Genomic DNA, 26,308 nt, shown 5'->3' with positions numbered 1-26,308 from the left:
AATGTAGCTATTAACGACTGTCCTTCAGTTCCCATTCATTTGTTGATATGGACCATTTGGTAAAGGATGTGGGAGAATTTTTTTGTTTTATTTTTTTGAGTTTTCACTTGTGACAGCCACTGTACTTGCTGTAAGCCTAAGTCCTGGGGATGGCGTTTGAACTCTCAGCAGAAATGTGACTTCTGTGTCACCGTTTGATCCAGCTTAACTTCAACACTAAAACCGAGGCTGCCATGTTCATGACCTCCCGGCACCTGGCTTTTATTGCAAAGAACAAACACAGATGCAGTTAAGTCAGGCTGGGTGTCCTTCAGTGCGGCGTTGCCTATGAGCTTGTATTTTCACTTGGCCGGAAGGAAACATGCTGATATACCTTTAACTTTAGAGTGTGGCATCTTAGATTTGAGTGTTCCCAGGAAGCTCACGTGTATTTATGGTGTTCTTTGGCTGCTGAATGGTCAGACTTTGGCCACCTACATAGATGCTTATATATGAATCTGCATGTTCCTTGCAGCTTTTCTATTTCCCTTTCATTAACATTTTACTTTATCATATTATAAAGTACTATTGACATACAGAAAAGTTAAAAAAAAAGCCCAGCAGACAGTCATAAAGGTAGTAGATCTCCATGTATTCACCGATTATAAACAACGAATATTAATATTTTAACCCATATTTCTCAGTCTCTGCTTTTGAGGTAATATAGTTCAACGCTCCTATTTTCCTGTGTTCTTGTCTTTTCTCCCCCAGAGAATGACTATCCTGAGGGGCTTTGCCTTTTCCATATGGGTTTTCCTTTTTCTTTTTTTCTTTTTTTTTTTTTTTTTGGTTTTTCGAGACAGGGTTTCTCTGTAGCTTTGGAGCCTGTCCTGGAACTAGCTCTTGTAGACCAGGTGGTTTTCCTTTTTCTAAAATACTATTTAAGATCCAGTCTCTGTGTTTAGCCCAGGCTGTCCTCAGTTTATCTTGTCATAGTCTTCTGAGTGCTGGGATTAGCTGAGGTGGGAACTCTATCTAGAACAAAGGTGGAACCAGTTCTGGAGCTTGGCAGAGTTGATCCTGTAATCCTATAAGGCAGTTACTAGCACGTGTTAGTACATGGACACGTTTTAGTCGGGACCACAAGTAGAGGAGGCTTCGTGAATAAGTAACACTGTCAGGGTAAGTAGTCATGATCACTCCTTATCTGTCTGCCCTCATGTCCTGGTGTTTCCTTAGAGAGCAGAGGCAGCACTGAAGGCAGTTCTTAGAAGACTTCTGTTATTGAGCCTGGGTTTGGCATCATCTCGCCATGCTTAACTTTTATTGGGTTAGCGGTGTCGCCCCCACATAAAGCCCTTGCTTGTATCACTTTTATCCCAACTCTTCCTTGAGTGTGGCCTTGATCCCTGAAAGAGAACAAGACAAGCAGTTTTCTAGTAGTCGGCACGTCTCAATTTGGCACGCATCTAACTTTTCACTTAAGAAGGCTCTGCGTGGGCGCACATGCGCGCTGGCCACTGTTGAATGTTTAGTTTTGAAAAAGCTCTTATCTGTGTGGCAAACACCTGCCTGCCTTCTAGCGTGATGCAATTTTCTTATCTGTTGACTGTAGGAAGCATGCAGTATGCCAAAGTCTCTTTTGATGTGCAGCAATTTGCAGTAATTTATGACTGTTATATAAGCTCTTTAGGCCTTCATTCTGTAGTGTAATTTATCTGTGTGTTTTTAAGTATATGACTTTTGGTTTTATTGGCTACTGCCAGGGAGGGAAGCGCTCAGCCGCACAGGTGCAGGCAGCGCTCATTTATAGGGACGGGACAGTTTTAACTGCGGTGTTATGATCATTTAGGGATAAAGGAGAGGCAGACCCGTGCAAGAGAGATTAGTTAGTTACTCCCTCATTGGAATAAGCATTTCGATTGCACGGACTTCAAGCGAACTGGTGGTTTATGCATTTGTCGATGTTATCTCAGCCCACAGGTTCCCCCGTGCAGAAGTAGAATTATGTTGTAGTCCCGAAAGCGGCCACATTCATTCTTTTCCTAGGGTGGGGCAGGCTCAGACCTCATACACTTGGCTGTCGCTGTCAATGCCTCCCTTCAGGGTTGTACCGCATCTCAGTATCCAGGGTTTAGTTGTTTAAACGTGGAAGGTTTTGAGATCGTGAAGTTGTTTCGACCTCAAGAGATTGGGATCTGGAACCGTGCCCAGAGTCAGGGAACCTGCCGTACACAGGTGAATGGCTCAGTGACTCACCGACATTGAAGGCAGGAACCCGAGCCAGCAGTTCTTGGGTCTCTGGGAAAAGCTGTGGGTTTAAAGGGAAATATTGATCGTGTTAGTCAGGGGCAGAACACTGGGTACTTGTTACGCTGGGTGCCAGGTGCACTGCCAGTTGAGCCCTGGGTGGAAAGCGAGCTGTGGTTTCCACCAAAGTTTCGTCATTACTGGGATCTCAGGAGTGTCGCGCTTTTCCGCGTGGACTTTTGCTTTTCGTCGTTAACTCTCACCAGGCGCATGCCGGGACATTTAGAAAGCGGCCTGTGAAACCCGTGTTTGTTCAGTTACATTCAGTGACAGCACCAGAGCAACCCTTGCCAGCCGTGCCCTGACCCCATTGCGATGGGGTGTGTTTGTATAATTTCTCTTACCTTGAAGTGCCAGGTACCTTTGAGCAGGGTGTTCAGGCTCCCGGGGCAGAAGCTGGAACAAGCCGGCATTCTTTCCACACCTAATATAGTCATCCACTCGTGGACTCTGCTGTGCTTGCTGGCATGCGGCTTTATCAGCCATCAGCCATCAGTTCAGATGTTTCTTCCCTGTGCTTAAAGAATCCAAGTTCTCCAGTCAGGCATTGTTTTTTTACATTTTCATCAGAGTGCTTTGGCCGTATGTAGTGGCTAATGCTATGATGTGGAATCCAGAATTAGGATCCCATACTCTCTGCTTCTGCGTGTGGGTAGTAACCTTTGGAAGGCGTTTTGGAACGTGCAGAAATGAGGAAGGGAAACCGGAGCATTCACAAGAATAATTTTTTTTTAGGCTAAAGATAAAGCGCGTCTTTTGAGTTTTAGCAGTATAATCAGATGGGACTTATTCTTCTAGGATTTATACTAGATGTATTGCAGAAGATACTGTTTTTGCTTAAAACCAGAGATCAACAAAGATAAAAGCCATGAATAGCATTCCCTTTTGGAGAAATGCTTAACACATTTTAAAAGCCAAAGAAAGCGTTTATTCTGGTCTTTAAATTTTAGCACTTGCCCACGTTGTTGCTTAAAATAGTAGCTTCTGCAGTCCAATATGTTTTCATTAATAGTTTTGTAAGACAGCAATCTCAAAGTTTTTTTTAACCTTTAATAGCGATTGATGTTGTCTACAATATCTTTTGAGCTTAATTTTCTACTAAGCTCATTTATCTAGTGCCCACAGTCATGGACCCATGCCTTTGCCTACCCTAGGGCACATGGAGGTCAGAGTACACTTGGCGTTGGTTTTCTCAGGTCCCAGAGTTTGAAATGAGGTCAGCAAGTCCCTTCTGAGCTCTTGCCTGCCATCTATGTTAAAAGTATAGACATTAACCATCCTTCATGTGTGACTATTTTACCCCTTGTTATATGGTCATCTGGCGTACTAGTGCACATGTCCGTGATGGATAATATGACTTCTAGGTATGGTCTTAGCATGTCGCTGTAATTATATCGAAGTGCTCTCTTAGGATTTTTGAAAATTAATTTTAACTTGCATAAGCAATATGTAACATGGTCCCTATGCAGAACACAGTCCAAATATTCACATAAAACTAGTCCTTTTCACATAAAACTAGTCCTTTTCAGTCTTTTTCTAACCCAAGTTTTCTTTCCCACAGATAAGTTACTCTAAGTTTAGTAACGCTTTCTAAAATCTACATACATATTTAAGGAAAATAGGTTATATACGCTCACGTAAATAATGAGATAGTTTATAAGATAACATTTGCCTTTTCTGAATCGTGAGTCTTACCAACCTTTGAGGTCCATAGGTGAAATGATCGGCGTTGCTGTGACTGCCTCACTATTTTGTAGGATTTATGGATAATACTTTGACCTCTCCTCTTTACTGGTATGGACTCGTTATATGTAGAGCTGGATTTGTTTTCTGTGCAGCATATCATGTATTTTGAGGTTATTTCCTCCATCACTTCCCTTTTACCTCCCTTGTGTTAGTCTCCCTTCTCCCAGCCTCCCTTCTGCTGCATCGCACGTGTACGTATTGTGCTTATATGGAACCGTTTTACATGTCTCTATATAAAAATCTAGGATTCACTAATGAATAAACATGATGTTTGTCTTTCTGAGTCTAACTTACTTTGCTTGATATAATGATTTCAAGTCGCATGCTTAGGAAGTTATGTAATTTCCTTATTCTTTATGACTGAATAAAACGTTGTGTCCATACAACCTTTTTACATTAGTTTGTATATACATAATATATATATATATATATATATATTCATCTGTTTATCTAGTCATCTGTTGATGAACACATAGGCCGGCCCCGTTACTTATGTATTGGGAACCGAGTCACAACCAACATAAATGTGACAGTATCTCTCGCATATTGACTTAGAGTTTTTTGGATATATCTGGAATTGATTTAGCTGCGTCGTATTTTCAGTTTTATGTGGGTCCGACATACTGGTTGCCATAGCACCCGTCTAACTTACATTCCTATTGTCTCTGTTTCCTTTTCCCCCCCGAACTCTCACCGGCGCGTGTTTTCTTGTCATACTTCAGTTTTGCATTCTTCAGTGGCTATAGATGTGGAACGTACTCTAATGTGTTTACTGATCTTTTGATTTGCATCTTTTGAGAACTATCTGTTTGAGAACTAAATGAGCTAACTGCCTTAGCTCATTTATTGATTGGGTTGTCGGGTTTTAGTTTGCTAATTAGATTTTGTGTGTGTGTGTGTGTGTGTGTGTGTGTGTGTGTGGTGTAGTTCTTTATATACTTTAGATAGTAGTCTATCCAATGTACTGTGTGTGTGTTAGACAGTTGTCCTCTAATGTACTGTGTGTGTTAGACAGTAGTCTATCTGATGTACTGTGTGTGTGTGTGTGTGTGTGTGTGTGTGTGTGTGTTAGGCAGTAGTCCATCTGATGCATAGCTAAGAAAGACTTTCTCCCACATTATAGTCTGTCACTTCACTCAGTTGTTTTCCTTTGATGTATAGAAGTTTTTGATTTTATGAAATTCTGACTGTCAATTTTTACAGTTACTTCCAAGTTATTGGAGTTCTTCCCCAAAAGTCTGTGTCTACACCCTGTATTTTGAAGTGTTTTTCTTGAGCAGTTTCAGTTTTAGACTTAGGTCTTGGATGCATTTTGAGTTACTTGACCTGTACAGGATGTGAGACTGAGATCTAGTTTCATTCTTCTGCATGTTTTCCCAGCACCATGGGCTTCATCAAAAGTCAGGTGTTGGGGGCTGGAGAGATGGCTTAGAGGTTAAGAGCATTGCCTGCTCTTCCAAAGGTCCTGAGTTCAATTCCCAGCAACCACATGGTGGCTCACAACCATCTGTAATGCGGTCTGGTGCCCTCTTCTGGCCTGCAGGCATACACACAGACGGAATATTGTATACATAATAAATAAATAAATAAATATTTTTTAAAAAAAGTCAGGTGTTGTTGTGTGGGTTTATTTCTGGGCCTTTCTATTCTGCTCTGCCCCCTCCTCCACTCCACTCTGCTTCATTCTGCGCGTGTGCGTGCGTGCGTGCGTGCTTGCGTGCGTGCGTGCGTGCATGCGTGCGTGCGTGCGTGTGTGTGTGTGTGTGTGTGTGTGTGTGTGTGTCGGTGCCATACTGTTCTCTTCTTGTGGCTTTGCAGTATAACTTTTGTGCAGTTCCAGCAGTATTGTTTTTGCTCAGGATTGCATACCTTTTGGGATCTTTTGTGCTTCCATATGAATTTTAGGAAAGGATAATTGTTTTCTATTTCTGTGAAGAATGGCACTGGAATTTTGATGAGAATTACATTGGCTCTGTATATTGCTTTGGGTAGTATAGCCCTTTTCTTTGTATTTATTCGGCCGAACCTCAACCTAAAATGCTTCCATAAGATCTGGTTGTAAGGCATTTTCTTAACTAGTACTTGATTGGAGATTGTGGATGGTGCATCCCTGGGCTGATGGTCCTGGGTTCTGTAAGAAAGCAAGCTTAGCCACCCGCAGGGAACAAACCAGTAATCAGGACCCCTCCAAGGCCTCTTCATCAAATTCTGCCTCTAGGTTCCTGCCTTGTTTGAGTTCCTTTGCTGACTTTCTTCAATGATGGCCTATAATGTGGAAGTGTAAACCAAAGAAACCCTTTCTCCCCAAACTTGCTTTTGGTCATGGTGTTTTATCGCAGCAATAGAAATCCTAATGAAGATACCCCTCTCCTCTCCTTTATTCTTTCCTCTTTCCTCCCCCCCCCTCTTTCTCTCTCTTTCTTTCTTTCTCTCTCTTTCTCTCATTTATCTCCCCCTCCCAGAATCTGTGTCTGTAGTCTAGCTTTTCTTATAGGGTCCGTAGAAATATTATTGCAACTATGGTCTGTATAAGTGTAGTATAATTACAAATTCATTGTACTCTGTATGTGCGCGTGTGTGTGTGCGTGCGCGTGTATGTGTACACACACACATTTAAGTAATAAAGTCACTATATTCACTACAAGGTTGTAACGTCTGGGAAACATGCTAGCGTCTCATGGCGCGGTTCGCTTGTATCCTGCGGCACTGTAAGAAACAGAACAGAGAGAACAGTCCTGAAACCAGCCTGTACTCTAGGGACTTGGAGTATCGCTTAGAAGATGATGAATATGAAAGGCCTAAGGTGATGTTTTCAAAATATGTAACAAATGTGAATGTGGGTGACATAGAAAACATAGAGAGCAGGAAAGATTCGGAGAGTTCTGTTCATGGAATGTCGCAGGGCAAACAGGCCAGAGAAGCAGAAAAGCTAGCATAGAGGTGATACTTGTATAATGTAGGTCATAAAGTTTGGTACATAGGCCAGTGGGAGAAGGGAGTCAGAATTTTGTGTTTCTTCCTCGGGTCTCTGTACGATGAGCTACTTCTCATCTCAAAAAATACAAAAACAAACAAACAAACAAACAAAAAAACTATTGTATGTTTTGTGCGCCTAATAGAAAGCTTCGAGTTTTATCACCTACTTTTTTCTGAAGTACATTCTGCTCAAGTTAAATTTATTGCAAACCCAGGAAAGTGACCTCAGTGTGAGTGTTGTTCTAAGTAACTCGTTGTTTTGCATTTTGCAATCCCTACCCAACTGCCACTTTACTAGAAAAGCCAGTACAATAGCGGCTAAGATGCTGGCACGGCCTGTGCGAGCGGCTGCTCTTTTCTTCTGATGAGAAAGGCATCTCACCCTGTCTTCCTCGGTCCCTCCTGACTCAGGCCGTCGCTATGTGTCGTGGCCTCCTTCTCAGGTATGCTGACTCCAGCCTGATCCTCCTCCTTATCTCAGGAACTCCCCGCTCTGTCTGTCACCAGTCACTTTCAGCACAGCCTCATTAGCCTTGCTTGGTTGGGACCTGATTCTTGTTGCCTCCCGTTATCTTAGTGTCTTCATATCGTCAAGCTGCTGACGGCCATTCCTCCTTTCCCTGGCTTCCCTTTTACAGGGAAATACTGTTACCATTGACATCCTTAAACACTTCTGTTTGCATGCGTAACTTGTTTTATTTCTCTTTGTTTGGGTTGAAGAGATTAAAACATATTCTAGTTATTATTGAAAGTGATCCTTGCATTTCATTGTCAAGACATAGTTATTATAGGAATGTCAAGAATTACTAGGAGACAAACGGAAATTGAAATTAATTGAAATCTCTCCTTGTCTGATTACTGCTGAAAATTGTTTTGTAACTTCTTTGGTCTTTAAAAAAATGTGTATATTCATTTTTATATGTATATATATGTGTGTGTGTGTATGTGTATATATAATTGAAGAGAGGGAGGAATGATGATATGAGCAAAGGGGTCCAAGACCATGATGGGGAAACTCACAACAGAATCAGCTGACCTGAGGTAGTGGGACCTCACTGACTCTGGACTGACAACTGGGGAACCTACATAGGCCCGAGTTAGGCCCCCTGAATGCAGGTGACGATGGTGTGGCTCGGGCAGTATGTGGAGCCACTGGCCGTAGGACCAGGATCTAACCCTACTGCATGAATGTGGAGCCTGTTCTCTATGGAGAGAGACTGTGCCCAGCCTAGGCATGGGGCAGTGTGTGTGTGTGTGGGGAGGGCTTGGTCCTCTCTAAGGACCAAGAGGTGGGGAGGCCTTATCCTCTCTGAGGAGCGGATGGGGGTGGGGGGAAGAAGTTGGGGGCCGGAGGAGAGGAGGAAGAATTGGGATTGGTATGTAAAAGAATAAATAATAAAAATATTTTTAAAAATCTGTATATAGAGGAGCTGGAGAGATTGCTCAGTGGTTCAAAACACATATTGCTCTTGCAGAGGACTGAAGTTGTTTCTAGTACCCACATTGAGTGCCTGTAATTCTTGCTCCTGGAGATCTGGAACTCTGTTTCGGTCTCTGTAAATGCCTGCGCTCACGTGTATATGCCCCTACAAATTCACATTCTTAAAAGCAAAAGAATTCTTTAAAAGATTTTTTAAGAATATGTATAGAGAGATAGATATTTTCTTTTAAAGATAAATTCAATAATGTAAAAGTAGCTTTGCCACCTGTTATTTTTAACAGTGTCTGTGTTGGTGAACTTGCAGTAATATAATGCATGTTTCTGTTCTCATTTAGCACTGCCTCAGATGAATTTTACTATTATCAAGCTTTCTTCTTAAAGCCCATATACTATTTCATTAAGCAAGTCGAAATTTAGTTCCTTTAATTTCCTACGGTTTTCCATTAGTTTTTAATTATTTGTTTAAAAGTTTAGTATTCTTTAAAATAATTTAAAATATTTATTTTTAAAATTTTATGGGTAAGAGTTTTTTTTCTACCTGTATGTATGTGCTCCACATACATGCCTGGTACATGTGGAATCAGAAGAGGGCTTTGGGTTTCCTGGAACTGGACTTGCAGATGGTTGTGAATTACTGCATGGGTGCTGGGAACGGAAGCTTACTCTTCAGCAAGAGCAGCAAGTGCTCCTAAGTGCTGAGCCCTCCCTTCCGTCTATAAAGTAGTTTTGTTTTTAATTGCAGACCCAATGCAAATGCACTTCCTTGCAGCTGCCATCTTTGCTCGCAGTCCCAACTATTCAACCGCAAATTGCTGTTCCCGCTCTGCTCGTCATTATTTTATTAAATAGTCCTCTTTTTGAAATTACTTCTCTTTGTTAAATGACGCTATAGAATTTCCCTTTTACAGCCTCGCGTGCTTTCTCCTTCTGTGTCTCCAGCTTCCATGTGTTAGCTAGCCTCATATTCTTTTCTGATTCCTGATGTATACATCAAAAGCACAGCTCACACTTATCTGGGGAAAGAAAATGGATACATTTGGGCTCAACCTCCGAAGCAAACTCTTGGGAAGGGATGTAGGTTAGAGAGAACAGTAAATAAAGGAGAGGAATTTGTTTAGTGGGAGGAATGTCAGGACCCATGTTCAGTTAGGAGGCCCTGGTGACAGCTCAGCTCCTGATGCAGCTGCCGCCGGGTGTCTAATGACTTATGGTTTCTGGGGCATTGGCAGGGAGGACCTGGGCAGCAGTAGCTGCCAATCATGACTCCGACCTCAATAAAGAAATCTGAGGGGCCCAGGACAGGTAACAAACATGAGGACCTGAGTTAGATCCTATTTTAAAAGACCTGGGATGGTAGCATGTGCTTTAATGCCAGTATCGGGTACACCAAGGTAGAATTCCTACATCTTGACGGCTGGTGAGCCTAGCCTAACCCGTAAGCTTCAAGCCAATGAGAGACTGTTTCAGGAACAGGTGGTTGGCTCCCGAGGAACAACATCTAAGTTTGACCTCTGGTTTCTTTCTACACATACACTCACAAACATGCACCCACAAATGACAGCAGACCCAAACTCACTCACAAAGAAGTTTTAGAAGTCAGTGTGCTGCAGTGGCTGAGAGCTCAGGCTGTGGGGTGGGCAGGCAGGGAAGCTTAGATTTGAAAGGCAAACATTTCTATGCCTAGTTTTTAACTGGTAAACTAGGGATAATAGTATTTACCTTGCATGGGTGTGGGTTTAAGACGCATGAACTGTGCCTGGTGCATACTAAACATTTGATATATTGGTCATAACCAAGAACTCTGAATCAGGAGTTGGCTAAACACAGGGAACTACTGGCTAGTGGGAGCTGCCTACCAAGGGAGGAATGCATGCTCATGTCTTCCATCTCAAGACTTAATTAACTTAGCAGTTAAGTCTCGTGCATTTAATTACCCGTTTGCTTGGATTTTCAGCCTCAGATCTATACTGAAATAACTTAAGTTCAATGACTTAAGTTCATTTGGGAATCTTGGCCAGTGTATGACTGCAAAACCTTAATCCCCAGCCTTAATCTGGCTTTTTCCATCGTTTTAACAGTTCTGACCCTAACATGCTTGAAAAGGCATGCTTGCTGTTGAGGGCCAAGGACTTTAGCGAGGGTGACAGAGTTGAGCTTACAATAGAAGACAGGAGAGGGTATTGGTCTTTTGAACACAGGAATCAAGAAGTCACGGGCATGTTATTTGATATCATATATGATATATGATATACTAAAAATATGTAAGGTCTGTGCTTTACTGGCTCTTTCTCTCTCCTCCTCCCTTCATTTCCTGCCTTGCTTGTTTCTATCCCTCCAGATAGCATCCTCTCTTCTGAGTCACTGTTCTCCAGGAGAGTGACCTTGTCTCCATCTTGACCTTATGTGTCTGTTCTGAGATATGTAGGACTTTGATATTTTGAAAGAGGGATGTCCCATGTCCCTTGTAGCTTCTTTTTGTTTTGTTTTGTTTTGTTTTTCGAGACAAGGTTTCCCTGTAGTTTCTAGAGCCTGTCCTGGAACTAGCTCTTGTAGACCAGGCTGGTCTCGAACTCACAGAGATCCGCCTGCCTCTCTGCCTCCCGAGTGCTGGGATTAAAGGCGTGCGCCACCACCGCCCGGCCCCTTGTAGCTTCTTTAATTCGATGTCTTGGGATCCTTCTGTGTAGATGGAGTGGAGTGGAAATGGAGAACGCCTATGGAGTCTTAAGAAGAGGGCACTATTTCTGGACCCTGCCAGCTATGTCATTGTCGCAAACTGTTGCCGTTGCCATGCTGTCTTTGCTCTGAGAGACCTCTGGCTCATTTATAGTTGAGGGGTGACTTCGGTTGTGGCGGGCTGAAAGGATCCAGGAATGACTGTGTTCTATAATATATATATATGCCCCTTTCTACTTGGGCTGTTGAGAAGGGCACTCATGAGTAGACGGTGGCTGCTGGAGATGAGCAAGTAGCTTATTTTCAGCAATTGAGTAAACATTGGCGTGTTTAAATGGCTTAGCTAAAATAGGAATCTGGTATAAGTTGCTTTGTGAAACCAGTGTGATTTTATTAGCATCATTTCAAACTGACTATATTTCTGTGTCTTCACCGTCGGTCCGTTTACATGGGTCCACCTATTGTGTTCTCCCTGAGTGGTGGAGAAATAGAAGCAATACAGATATCCATCTTATCCAGAAAGAGCCTTACATCACAGGGGAGCAAGAACATGTCTTTGCACTACAGGAAATGTTGGTCTACTGAGCTCAGTACTGATGCTCTTGGTCTCAGCTCTGCACAGAGTGGATCGCGGGAAGGTTCAGTGTTAAGGGATTTTCTTAGAGAACGTGACTGATAATTCTGTCCCGGATCATAAAATAATAAAGCCAAGGATTTCCGGACAGCACTCTGCAGTATGAAGATTCTTAGTGTACTGTACTGCCTTCAGAAGTGCACCAGGTAGAGAAGCCTATCTTCCTTCCCTGTGACAGTCATCCGAGGCTCTTAGCCTTGCAGAGTGCAAGAGTCCAGGCTGCTATGACAAGACAGCACAAATAGAAGTGTATTCCTTATAGGTCTGAAGGCTGAGAAGTTCAGTTCAAGGCAGATTTGAGATTTGATGAGGGGCTGCTTTCTGACTTAGTTACTGTTTGGGGCACCTTTGCCGGGTGTCAGGGGCAAGGGGTTTGTCTCCTTCCGGCCTGTTTTTAAAGGCGCTAGTCCCAGTTATGAGGGCCCCACCTGTATGAACTTATCACCTCCTAGGAGACCCCACCATCTGATATCATCGACTTTGGGGATAGGGTTTCAGAATGTGAATTTAGAGGGAGACCCAACTTCAGACTTCAGGGAGGAAACTGGCATGAATTAACATCTGGGTGTTTCCTTTGAGGTATTTAGCCTTTTAGAGATTTGGTAAACTCTGTTTTAGGAGGTTACTAGAGAGTTTCGTATCCAAGTAAGTGCTCATTATTAAGTTTAGCAAATTGTTAATTTATCATTCAGATATTCAAAATATATATAGAGATCGTAAAGATCAAAGGAGAATTTCTGTTTACAACAGCAAATACATAATTTACGATTGTAAAAATTTTACGTATTGTAACATAATGGATTTCCTTATTCTCTCTCTTAAGCCACAGTTATATTTTTCTATTTTTAATAGACCAGAAGTACAGACTTACACGTTCTGGTGCTTTATTTTTTTTAAAAAAATTATTTATTTAAAATATAAAGATATTGACATGTTTGACTTTGTATCAAGTCTGCATGAGCAGCTCTGAACAGTTTTGTGAATTAGTTAGATTGCGAGAAATCAAGAACCCCATATGACTTAGTTCTTAAGGTTTCATGAAGATACTTTCAAAATTCTACTTATTGATGATTAGTTGATAAGTTCACATGCAGTTACTTGGCCATTTGTGTGTTTCCATTTGTACCCAGCTGGGGCTTTGGATATGATGTATATATTTAATAAATGACAAGGAGGCCATGCATGCGTCTTGCCAGGAGGCTCTGGACTGGACTGGGGACTTTTTCAGCTTACGGAAGCAAGAAAGAAGAAACTACCCCAGGGCCAAACCCCACTCTCCAGCAGTAGTAGCAATAAAGTCAATAAAGTGGGCACTGTGATTCTCATGTTGAAAAAAAAAAGAGATTAAATAATAGGAATTAAAAAGAACTCTGAAGAGTTTAGTTCCTTTGACTTTAGACGACAAATTGGGATCCATATGTCTCACTAGCTACCATGTTGTTTTTCCTTTTCCGTACATCAAACAAGGAACACACATGTGGACATGGGATAAATTGGACTATTAGATTCTCTGAGCAAAAGCTTGAAAACTGCAGAAAGTATGAATCATTTAAAACTGCACAGTTTATTGTTTTAAAATTAAAAAAGAAAAAGAAAAAAAAAGCCCTGGTCCTTCTAGTCATTTCGGCTTGAGTTTACTGACAAGATCACCATTTCTGATTTTGAATATCTACCTTAAAAGGACTCTCTCAAAGCATTCTTTTTGCTTTCTTTCCCCTTTCCGTTGTGCTACGCCTCCTTCTCTTTCTGTCATCCCTCTTGCATTAGGCTTCTGTGAGCTCCTCTCCTTCAGTTTTCTCTGGCTTCTGCCACTCTTTCTGAGTGGCTCTGCAGATCACTCTTTCCTTGGTCTTCTCTCCACACTCCTCAATTTTGTCAGCTCATCCACTCTGTCCTTGACCTTGCACCTCCAGATGACTGCCGGACACCTTAGCTGCTGCTTAATTTAGAGTTGAATGTGGAAGTGCCCTCAGGTAGACAAAAGGATTCTTCTGGCATCCTGTCCATGGTGTTAGTGTCTGGTAGGAGAGGACAGGCCCTGTGACCCTGAGCCACAAGGGGCGACTTTGTCATAACTCACCAGAATGGACTTTCAGCCTCCCTGAATGTGCTCCGATTCAGTTTCCTTAATCATAATTCAAGATCACTTCCTGGAGTCTTTGTTTGGCACTCTCTTTGTCTGGGACGCTGCTGGTTTTTATGCATGACTTGGTAAAAGGAATATTTTGTCATTCGTTACATTAATATCACAGAGGAGTGGTAATCTTTGCACTGATCATTCAACCTCTTCAAAATACTTTTGCTCCTCAGTAGGGTAACTATGTTAGCTGTTCTCTCCCCTGGAGAGGATGAGGGACTCTTCATCTCCCATAAATACCAGCTGTCATCTCTGTGGGTCTCTTAGCAGGGTATTTAATTTTCCTCCCCAGCAGAATTTGAGATCTAAAGTCCACTTGGAGGGAGAGAGAGAAGCCAGCCGTGGGGAAAGGCTTGCTGGTGACCTCACCTGCAGGGATTGTGGGCCCTGTGCCTTCCTGCACATCCGTCCGCCAGGATTTTGTCAGGCAGGAAATCCTGTGAAGTTCTTGCCCAGGCTCACCAAAAGGAGCTCTGAAGGGCTTCATTCTTCTGGCCGGTCTCCTGCCTTATTAAAACATGTACGGAAGCCTTTTTTTACCCATGAGTTCTTGCTGGCAGGTTGACCTCAGGTCACGATGGTGGATAAAGATAAGAGCGTTCCATGATGGGCATGGTCCAAAAAACACATGGAAACTGTGTTGCAGAGTTGGCATGCAAATGAGTCTTAGTGATGATAGCCCCACCCTGAAAACGGGGTGCCTTTCATAGAGAGCAGAGGCTTACTATAAATCATCAAAAGTTGCAGTTGGACAGACATAGACCCAATCTTGGCCTTGCTCCTGGTAGCTATGTTCTTTTGGATCTTAAGCCTCAGCTGCCACCATCTGTGAACACCATTAGTTTCCCAGAATTTTTTATGAGCATCCACTGGGAAAATACATAAAATGCTCAACACAGTTCCTAGCATGTAATAAGAGTGTTAAATGATTATTGATTTTGCTATTGATTTAGGATCACTCTCTAGTCTACTGCTCTCTAAAAATTGTTATCAGAAGCAAACTGAGGACAACAGGAATGTCTGCAGTTTCCACAGCTGTGCTGTGTAGAGAGAATTATGCTCCACTGGCCTTCACGATAGGGTATGTGTCCCTCCCTTGGGACCTCATGAAGAGCACGTGATGATGGCCGGGAATGCTTTGAGGGTTTCATCTTCTAGACCCTCACCTTCTGAGTATGTTTCTAAAAGTACATATGACAGAACCTCGTCTCCACTGCCCTTTAAGAGTTACTTTCTTGCCCGTTTTCTATACAGAGGTTCTCTTACCCATCTCAAATCTTTCCATGCATTTTTGTCCTGATGTGTGAAACTAGGACCCTGATGACCGAGTAAGTTCAAAATATTGGTTTTAATGGTATCTTCTTTGTTAAAGGCATCATGAATCTCCCTCTGAATGAGAGATATCAGAAAACAATATTTTACTTTTTCTGCTTAATGAATTAAAATTGTCAGTCATTGTCGGACATAGTGGTAAACGCCTTTAATCCCAGCACTCAGGAGGCAGAGGCAGGTGGATTTTTGTGAGTTTGAGGCCAGCCTGGTCTTCATAGTAAGTTCCAGGACAGCCAGAGCTACATAGTGAGACACTGTCTTAAAAAACAAAAAGTAAAACAAATAAACAACCCCCCAATTGTTAGTAATTGTGCTGCCTTGATCGTAGGTTATTCATGACATCTGTGGGGATCACACTTTTCGGGAGAATTTCTTTATGCTTGGGACTCAGTAGAGAGATTGTTAGAGACTATAAGGAATTTTAGAATATTAAACTCTGATTTCAAAGTACTCTAACGGTGGTTAAGAAGGGGACCCAGGCACTTAGATTTTTATATCATGTTATGGAATTTTCATGGGAAATTGACGTGAGACTATGGTGTCTGGACGAGAACAATGAACTGTCCAGCTGCTGAGGAAATTTGTTCACATGGATGATAGAGGATAGCAAATGACTAGAATCTTCATGTTTCTTTGGATGCATTTTAAAATTTGAAGATGTAACCAGTATCAGACATGGTCTTTTAGGTTTTTAAGCTTATGATGAAAAGTGTTAGGTGTCGGCTTCATAATGAGCCTAAAGAATCAGCTCTTACTGTTTGGGGAAAGTAAGACAACACAAGGTTTTAAAGAGAGTCCCGCTTCCTTGCTGTAGATTTCTCCCCTCGAAGAAGCTCAGGCTCCTCTCTTGCAGCTCTGTCCATCATGCTCAGGGGTGGCTGTTCCTCTTCCTGACGACCTTCTGTTAAGTGAGTCTGGGACTGGAAATCAGGAATATCTTTTCTGTGCCGACAGAAGTGTCAGGAATGCTAGAAGAAAACCAGAACCCTGCTTCTTGATGTTTGTGGGCCTCCTTTGTTCTTGGGTTTAGAAACTGGATTTTGACGGGCACAGGGTGGAAGCTGAGATGAGTCTTTCAGCCACTCAAATGATGACACCACAGTGTCGTATCCAGTACACTGCTCCTGCTCATGTGGATTGGAGACACTGCTGCTCCTCACAGAACAGCAGATTTACATCTTTGCTCATCGGGTTGAAATCTGCTGAGACCTCTGGTGCTGGGCACAGTTGTGGGAGGTGCTTTTTCTGGATTGGAGCTCTTTGAAGAAGGCAGACAGTGGTTATGTGATGGAATGAGTTCTGGGTGAAAGCTTGGACTGTTAACACTCAGAGCCGTCAATCAATTCCTTTGATTTCTGATTTGTTTATGACTTGGAGGTAACTGGATATTCTGGAAATAGCCATAACTAGAGGCTAAAGAAAAACCTGAACTGATAGCATTGTAGCGTGCGCTTGTGTGTGTGCGTGTGTGTGTGTGTGTGTGTGTGTGTGTGTGTGTGCGTGTGTGTGTGTGTGTTTATATTGAACTTTTATAATCCCACATTGGATATAATTTCTCTTCATTTATTTGAAGCCAGTGCAATAAACTCTCCTTTGCCTTCTCTTCTAGGTGAAGAGAAATGGGTTATCTCACGCAGTGAGCCAGGAGGAAAGAAAGAGACAAGAGGTATGTTCCCGGCTCTGAGTGATGCAGGGTGGCATGCACACCTTTGCCTGCATCTACTCTGTGCGCTTGGTCTGTGTTTGGAAACATGTTTGCTTTCTTTCTATGAACACAGCAGGTTTTGTTCTTGAATAAAGAGTCACACACCTTAGCCCCCAGATCAGAAAAAGTAGTGTTAAGTGTCTTTTGCATCTAAACCACGAAGCTCCTGGAAGAAATATGTTGAAGTACGGAAGGTCGATCCTGGAGTTGAAAAAGCCAAACTCAGAATCTAGTGCTTTGTTAGTCGCTACACAGTATACGCTGATGGTGTAGTGCACACTGCATGGGGTAACTGGAAAAAGGATACGGGGACTTATGGACTGCCTTCGCATATGTTCTGTTCATTAGGAAGTGCACCAAAAAATGAAGTCTCCATAAGGAAAAGGCGAATAATAGGACTTTATAGCTTGAAATTTAAATCAATACAGTTTAAAAATTTTTTGTTCCTTTTTGTTGTTGCTGCTGTTTTGCTTTGTTTTGTCCTTTTAAAGACAGGATTTAGACCAGACTGGCATTGAACTCCCGGAGATTCACTGCCCCTGCCTCCCGAGTGCTGGGAGCAAAGGTGTGCGCCACCACACCCTGCTTCGCTCATTCTTATGATATTGTGAAGCTGGCACTTTCTCTCATTTTATGCATCTCAGTATGTATATGTACATGTTCTTTTACATACAGGTAAACTAATTCTGCCCAGGTACCTTTGTCTTACTCAAATGGCACAGAATAAAGGAAAAATATGTGGGTATATAATAATGACATTTTTAAGTATAAAAGATTAAAGAATACAGCATAGCACTTGAGGGTACCCACAGGGGAAAATTAACAAATATAGCATATTTCCTTTTTTAATTTAAAAGACAATAAAACTTCATAAATTTTGTGTTTTCTGTGGTTCAATTCTTTTCTCTCTTCCCCAGAGATAAGTTTAATTGCATGTTATTGTATCTTCTTCAGTCTGTATTTTAAAATCATGTATTTCATGTACATGTATATATATGTGTGTGTGTATATATGTATATATATATGTGTGTATATATATATATATATAAAATGTTAGCCTGTTCACTTTTTGCACTCAGCATATTTAGGGGTTTGTCTGTGATGCTACATATTCCTTCTGATCATTGTTTATGACTCCATGTGGTGCTCCATTCTCTGAATGCCTAGCTCAGGTTTTATTGTTGTTGTTGCTTGAGACAGGGTTTCTCTGTAGCTTTGGAGCCTGTCCTGGAAATGGCTCTTGTAGACCAGGCTGGCCTCAAACTCACAGAGTTCTGCCTGTCTCTGCCTCCCAAGTGCTGGGATTAAAGGTGTGTGCCACTACCGCCTGGCGCCTACCTCAGTTTTACGAAAGGTTAGCAGAGGCTAGAGGTTTTGTTAATCTGCTTATTATGGAAATGTGGTGATATTTCATTTGTATTTTAATAAATAAAGCTTTCCTGAAGATCAGAGAGTAAAACAGCCTCACTGGTCAGCCTTACAGACCAGGCAGTGGTGTCACACACCTTTAATCTTAGTAGCCACACTAGTTTGCCATTGAGACCAGGTTGTGCATGCCTTTAATCCCAGTGGTGAACACCTTTAATCCAAGCCCTAGAGAGGATTATAAAATGGGAGGAGACAGCTCTCAGGCTCAGTCCCATTCTGAGAGTCCTGGAGGCAAAATCACCGTTTTGGACTGAGGTCGAGGTAAGGGTCACTGGCTGGCTGCTTTGCTTTTCTGGTCTTCAGGTTGAACCCTAATATCTGTCTCTGAGTTTTTACTAATCGTGCTTCATGGAATAAATGATATTTCTTTCTCTTCATTGACAAATTCAAGAATTTCTCCACAGTCTTAAGTCTATTAAAACAATCTGTCGTTTAGATTGGATTTTGACTATTTCTATTGTAATTCTAAAAATCTTTATTGGGATTTCACAAACAAATATCATGGCAGCTTAAGTCTCGTGGTCTAACTCTTTTCTCTTCCTCAGAGGTTCCCTTCTTTGCTCTTCAGTACTGAATGTCTCTTTAGTGATGTAGTCAGCCATTACTACCTTAAACTTTTCCTTACTTACCTTTGCCTGTGATCTCTTCGGCATAGTCCAGTGTGTCTTTTGTCTGTCTTTGCATTTTGGGTGTGATTGCAGAAGCCTTTGCTGGTGAAAATACTGGAAGTCATTCCAAGGCACAAAATCCATTAGCCACCTATTACCTATTCTTTTTGTTCAGGAATGGAGAGTTTTCTTGAGTTTGTTTTCTGTTTCTAAGGGACAGCTGTGTTGATTGCATGGACTGACTTGTACAAGTTGCAGGCTAACTTTTACTGTTTTTACTCTTTATTTTTTAAATAGGTATGTCAGTTAACTGGTTGGAGCTTAGCTGAGGCCAGACCAGAATCTTGAAGGTGAAGGCCTCCAAAAACCTTACATTTAAAAAATAAATAAATATTTAAGAAATAAATAAAAGAGGCAGTGAACACTGTTAGCCCTGAACAAGTTAGCTCTCCTAACTTGATATACAAGATGTAGCCCAGCCCAGCCATGAGCAGCTGGAAATCCACCTGCCTGTGTCTGTCCTCCCATCCAGCCTTCATCCTCTGTGCAGGGTCTTGAAGGAAATAAGGCCTAATGGTCAAGGTACCCAGGCTCATAAGAATGTTTACACTGCCCCCACCCCACACCGAGAAATTCTCCTAGCATTCCGGTTCACAGAGAATCTAAGTCTGACTTTGTTGAAGAGGTAGATGATTTCTTTACACAGGGTGTTGGTGTCTCTGTGGCTGTGGCCTGGGATTACATCATTCATAGTTATCAGAAGCGTCCGTGTTTGTCACCAAGGGTCTCTGCCGAGAGTACTTTGTTCCTTCTTGAGACACGGAGAGTGGGTGGCTTGTTGAGCAGGTGGAATTACTTTCAATTGTCTTGAGTTATATAAAAGAATTCCTGTGGCTGCTACGAACCTTCCAAGGGTAGGTGCGGTCATGCCACACAGTCTTCGCGCTGTGAACTGCAAATTAGTCGTATTAGAACACAGAGAGAAGGAACAGATACAAGAAGGGAGCTGGGACTTCTTGTGCCATGGTGATCATAAATTCTTATTGTCTCTTTGAAAGCGGGGCTAGAGGAGGTGACCCCAAGGGTTAATTAGTGTCACAGTGAGATTTTATGGCGTGCCGTACTTCCTTCCAATAGATTGTACCCTGTGGCAAAGGCACGACCTCAGGATGGCATGGAAAGCCATCCTGGCTCTTTAGCTTTTCCTATGGAGAGGCAGTGACAGTCTTCAGTTTGGGTCCACATGCCCTCTCTAAGGATGGTGTGTTTACCATGTCATTCCTGTAGAGAACAGTGAGAGCTGTATGTAATTCTCCATTTACAATCATTAAGAAGGTGTTTCTTTTTTTCACGTTGCCAGGCCATCTTCGAAGTCATATCCTCTGAGCACTCCTACTTACTCAGCCTGGAGATCTTGATTCGGATGTTTAAAGAATCTAAAGAGCTGAGCAATACGATGACGAAAACAGAGAGGCACCACCTCTTCTCCAACATCACAGATGTCTGCGAGGCCAGCAAAAAGTAAGCGCTCTTCAGTTTGCCTGGGGCCAGTCTGCGACAGCACTTAAGAGGGACCCTTGTGTCCTCTGACTGAGGAGCTGCTGGGGTTAGGAAGTCTCTCTCCACCCAGCTGGACTTCACCCTCATGAAGTCAGTTTTAGGATGTGCTTTGAGCTGGTGATTTAGGTCTTGAGCATCTGTGCCTGCTCCTTGTCTCAGCAGGGAGCTAGCCCGGGCCTCTCTCGCCCTTCTCCTTCCCTGCATCTGCTCCTTTGTTTCTTCCATTTACAGGAGAAGGAGCCCTTTCTGGGTAGGCTGTGTCGCTTGTCTATTTTAATAAAAAGAGAGAGAGTCTTCAGGCTTTCATCTTCTGTATGAAATAGTTGGGTAGCCTGTAACAGTGTTTTTATTGTTTTTAATTACTTCGCATTGAGTTATGTCATGAGAAGTTGTTACATTTGTGTAATATATTTTCATACATTCAAAACTTATATTTAACATTTTTACTAGTTTTGCTTTTTTCACTTAAATATTTCTAGGTATACACATGATGGATATTTGATGTGTCTTGGTGTTTAATAATGAAAAATATTTTCTTATATCACTACACTTTGGTTTATGATGCTATCCTCTTTTTTTATGTGTGTAGAGGTCTGTATATAATAGGATCATTTATTTTAAAATGCTGATGTTACACAGGGCTATATGGTAAGAATTCCCTTCATATATTGCTTGCTGGCTGCCTGGAAAGCAGGCAGAGCAAACATTTCTTCCTTATGTATCCTTCAAAGTACATTAAGATTTATGCAAGGAAATATACTTTTTCTCATTTTTATTTAAATGGTACCACTCCGTGAGAAACCATTCTTCCCCGTAACCCTTTCATTTAAATTTTAGAAACCATTACAAGTCTGTAATTAAAAGTTTCTCTTTTTTTGTTGCACATTATTTATTGAAGGCACCAGATTAATGGTTGGGCAGCAGTTTCCAGAGTAAAATATAGTTCTGTAAGGGAAATGCACATCTGTCTATTAATGTACCCAGTGATACACTTGCTCTCTTTGCTGATGTTCAGGTTTTTCTGTTTTTAGCCTTAATAGTCTCTGTCCTTCCTCTTCCTACATAGCACTTCAAGATCATAGTCTACAATTCTCATTCTAGATCTGGAGTCAACTGTTTGCCCCAAGAACCTTAGTATCTTTTTATGCTTATGAAGAATTCAGAGGTGTTCATTGCTGGATCGCTTTTGACTTTCAGTAGATAACCATAAACCAAAGGTCCAAATTCAAATCTATAGAACTAGATATACAAAAACAAAAATCTGTAGGTATCCCAAGCTCATCAAAATGCATGCATTAAATGTATAATTTTTATATGTCTGTTTACACTCCATAAAGCCTATATAGTTTTATCCAACCAAGAAGCCCAGCTTCTGTCCCGGTCCCAACCATCATGTTTCCTCCTTGTACGGTCAATTTTTAAAAATTACTGGGTTTTATTACATTTATTTGGGATGGAGGTATGGTGTGCCATAACACGTATGTCAGAGGACAACCTGCAAGAGTTAGTTTTCCTCCACCATGTGAGTTCAGGGAATTGAACCTGGGTTGTCAGGGTTGGTGGCAAGTGCCCTTAACTGTTGAGCCACCTCACTTCCCTCCTCTCCAATGTTACGGTTTATCTTTGTTTTTAATGTAAGCATGTGTGTCTACATATAGACACCACACGAACATACTGTATCGCTTCCCTTCGATACTACAAACATCTTCCTTACACTTCTCTCAAGCTTCTTTTTTCACATAATGAGATGGGCTAGAGGTCGCTCCCTAGTCATTTATAAAGAAAGCCATTCTCATTTCTGGCTGCCTGACCCTCCATTGAGAGGCTGTGTCATGGCTTATGCATGGAGCCTTCTGTTTACGGGCATAGGCTCTGTTTTTTTCAGTCTCACTATTGACTTTTGTGTGTATGCTTTTCTGTGTTTAGTTATTTTATCTTTGGAGAAAATTTGAGGAGAAATTGCAGTATCAAAGGGTAAATGTGTGTGCACTTCTGTAGTGTATTGCCAAATTCCCCTCGGAGTATTGGAGCCACCTTGCATTGCCAATAAGAACAGACAAGTCCCTGCACTTCCACAGCCTTCCCAGCAGTCAACAAATATTCAGATATTTGTCAATCTGTTAAGCAAGGACTATTATCTCAATACAGTTTTAGCATTTCTTTTTAGAGCTTTTGTTCTTTTTTAAATTAAAGCGTTGTGGAACATACTCTAGTTCAACAGATACTAAACTGGTGGTATTTTTCAGCACAGTGAATATACTGTTCTCAGTAATGAACATAGGCTATTGAAGCCTTAGGGTAATAACAAGGGCATTAGTGTGTACTCACGTCTTGCTCAGCAGCCAGGATGAGATGTGAGAAATCCATCACGGGGAGGGGGTTTTGTCATTGTGAAAAGGCCTTAGATTGAGTGCCCTTGCTCTAACCTAGATGGTGTAGCCTACTACATGCCTAGGTGATACCATAAAGCAGGGGAGACTGGTGATTTCTCCTAGAGCCGTGAACAAAACAGAATTAAGTAAGCATAAAAAGAAATAAGACATAGGAAGTACACAATACAAGACGCTGCCACCAATGTAGCATATGGCTTTATAAGCTTCTGCTCTTTAAGTAAAAGGAGCATAATTTAGTGGTTAAAGTATAGCAAGGAAATTCGCGAACTGCTGGCATAGTTAGTCGCTGTCAAATGTTCGTCTTACTCTGCCTATCTGTAGAGATGGCGGCACCTTAGGACTGTTTGTACAGTGTCACCCCAGACATGAGTAACCATTGTTCTGCAACCACATGGCCGCTATAAGGTGGTTAGACACCAGAAATGGTTAGTTTCGTTATGCTTTTATGAGACTACCATCTTATATATGGTCTGTTGTTGACCAAAAAGTTCTCTGCTGCGCCATAGTGCGGTTTTGTGGGTAATATGTAACCCAAGCAATTAAAAAAAAGAACATGGAAGTCAAAGTTTCCTGAAAGATTGCTGAATCAGTAATGTTTTATTGAGTTATTGGTCTATATTAGAAATAATTATTCAATCAATTAAAAAACTTTAGAAGTGTGTTTTAAAATATTGCTTTTTTCATTATATATTCAGAATATAAAGATCCAAAGAGAAGGATTTTAAATTGTTAGATTTTAATTGTTTGAAAGGTAAAATTTATCAAAACAAACATATGCTAAGTTGGTAGCACAGTTGAGACCTGGCATGCATGAGACCCTGGGCACATTCCCAGTAGCACTTAAACTGGGTAGGATGGCCCACTCCTGCAATCCTAACTTTCAAGAGGTGGGAACAAGAGTTATGTGTATTACCAAGTGCATCTTTACTTTGAGGCTACCTTGAGCTATGTGAGACCTTCCTCAAAATAAAAAATAAAAAAACGTAAAGAAAAATTACCTTGGCCCGATAGAATTATTCTTTTAGTTTTTGTAGTTTACCTTATGTAATTCACATCACATTTATATAGTCAAAGAAGCACATAAAAGGAGAAATTAAAGTGGCATGAAATGTGTACCAAAAATACGATCCAGACATTGAACAAGTTGATGGCTGGCAAGTCTGTATCTAGGTAACCCTGAAATACGTTAGCTTGTCTCATTATGGATTAAAATCCTTTTTAATTTTAGCCATTTTCACAGCTTAAATATTTCATGAGTTTGTTTTAAAAAGGCTTTAGTATCTATAATAACACATAGTAAGTAGCTATTCTGAACATTGATACCTAAATTTTTAAAAATAAAACTCTAAGGTCTGGAGAGATGGCTCAGCAGATGAGGGCGCTTGTTACCCTTGCAGACGACCCAGATTCAATTCCCAGCATCCATATGATGGTTTACAACCTCCCATCACTTCAGTGCCAATGGATCTAATACCCTCTCCTGGCCTTCCTGTACACATGCAGGCAAAACACTCATACACACAATACAGATAAATTTAAAATAAAACATTGAACAAAAGAACTAACTGTAGAACTTCTCAGTTTTCTTTACAAAAATAAAACCAGAAGTGCCCTTATTGATCGTACTTCTTCTTGATTTCCCTGGAAATGCAGTACTCTGATTTGGAGAGCTGCCCATGTTGTGTGACCTATTATTATATTTCAACTGAGCCTCTTCTGCTTGGTAACTCTGCATTTATATTACAATAATTCCAGTGACAAGCATTTATTTGATTACATTTGGAATGCCATTTTATAGATAGCCTTTTCAAAATGAAATGTGCTTAAAAGACTTGCCGGGCATCCTTACAGACAACGGACAGTGCCAATGGAGCAGAGCTGCAGCAAAGCCAGGCTTGTAGGCGTGACTGTTCTTTTATGGAATGAAAGAGGTAGCCGTTGGTGATAGCATATTTAGTGTAGATTGAGGTCAGAACATTGTTGACATCCAGATTGACATCTGGTACCCTTGGTGGCACCTCAGGCTCTTCTGTTTGCTGATTAAACACCAGGGGACCCTTCCATGTGAGACAGCATTATTTGTACATGAATGGCACAAGAATAAAGACCATGCTGATTTTAAGTATATCAATAGGCACCTGTCAGTAGTGTGTCCCTTCTAGATTCTCTTCTATGTGACAAGTCACTCATTTCAGTCACCCTTACAGAGCCTTCTATTCTGCTATGCCAAGGGCTACACCACATTTTAGCCAGTGTCTGCCTTGTGGATGGTGGTATTGAGGAGCTAGCAGTGGCTGGTAGAACAACCCTAGCCTGTGTGCGGAGGGACCCGGAAGCCTAACACATTTCTGGAAACAAGAATGTTTGGGTCACACTAGAGGTCATGGGCCATGGTGAGGTCAAAGGAGAGAAAGAGAGTTGATGGACGGCAAGGCTCACAGGGCTGGGTTTCTACTGTTTGCTGAGGGATTTCACACGTAACGATTGTATAGGGGGCAAAGTGTTGGTGTTGGAAAGAACAGTGTCAAATCTATTGTAGAGAGAAACAACCGGTGGTGAGAGATTTGAGGTGGTTTTAGTAGCATAGTCAAGTATGGTGGCAACATGGTACAAACAAAGAAGGACTCAGAAAATGTTTAGACTATGAATCCTCGAGGACTTGGTAGAATGAGGAAAGTTTCATTGGCTTTCTGGTTTTCTGCCTGGCTGACTATGGATGGAGGTTCTATGTATGTGGTTGACACTTAGTGAAGAAGATAAACACTCCTGTATGGGACCTATTAAACATGGGGACGTGGCACATACAGAGAAGGTGTCTAATTGAAAGAAGAAAACTTATCTGGGCTTGGTAAGTCAGAATGCAGAGGCAGGACGATCTCTGAGTTCATTTTGAGGCCAGCCTGGTCTACATAGTGAGTGATTTCCAAGACAGCCAGTACTACATAGTGAGAGTCTGTCCCAAAGAAACAAAAGAAGAAAGAAGGGGGGGAGGGATGGAGGGAGGAAGGAAGGAAGAAAGGAAGGAAGGAAGAAAGGAAGGAAGGAAAGAAACAACTTTAAAGTCTTGAATGGTAGTGCAGAATTGAGTCACAAAGGTGACTCCTGCCACTATGGGTTTAAATAACTTCTCAGTGTTTTAACAGTTTTGAAAGTGGTGAGATGAAACCAGATGCCTCCAAGGAAATGTATTTTTTGGGGGTAATTCTGTGACTTGACATTAGTAGATGGGGTTTGGGTAACAATTGATAATAGTCCTTGAAAAATTCATAGCTGGGGAAAAAGAAGATGAGTATCATCATTTTGAACTAGAAACATTTGAGAAGCCTGTGGCTAGCGTAAGTGGCTAGGTAGTATAAGAACTACACAGTAGGTTCTGACCTTTG

General features: G+C 41.6%; 1 protein-coding gene across 1 annotated transcript in view; it reads left to right on the top strand.

Moving 5' to 3' along the window:
- Nucleotides 1-26,308, top strand: part of Arhgef26 (Rho guanine nucleotide exchange factor 26) — a 105,883-nt gene that overhangs the window by 8,038 nt on the left and 71,537 nt on the right. The window contains exons 4-5 of the mRNA XM_038346984.2: nt 16,841-16,897; nt 20,333-20,493. Of these exons, the coding sequence (XP_038202912.1) occupies nt 16,841-16,897; nt 20,333-20,493 (218 nt within the window). The remainder of the gene's footprint in view (nt 1-16,840; nt 16,898-20,332; nt 20,494-26,308) is intronic.

The sequence above is a fragment of the Arvicola amphibius genome, chromosome 11 (assembly GCF_903992535.2).
Source record: "Arvicola amphibius chromosome 11, mArvAmp1.2, whole genome shotgun sequence".
In the NCBI taxonomy this organism is placed as follows: Eukaryota; Metazoa; Chordata; class Mammalia; order Rodentia; family Cricetidae; genus Arvicola; species Arvicola amphibius.
This window is presented reverse-complemented; position numbering and strand designations above follow the sequence as displayed.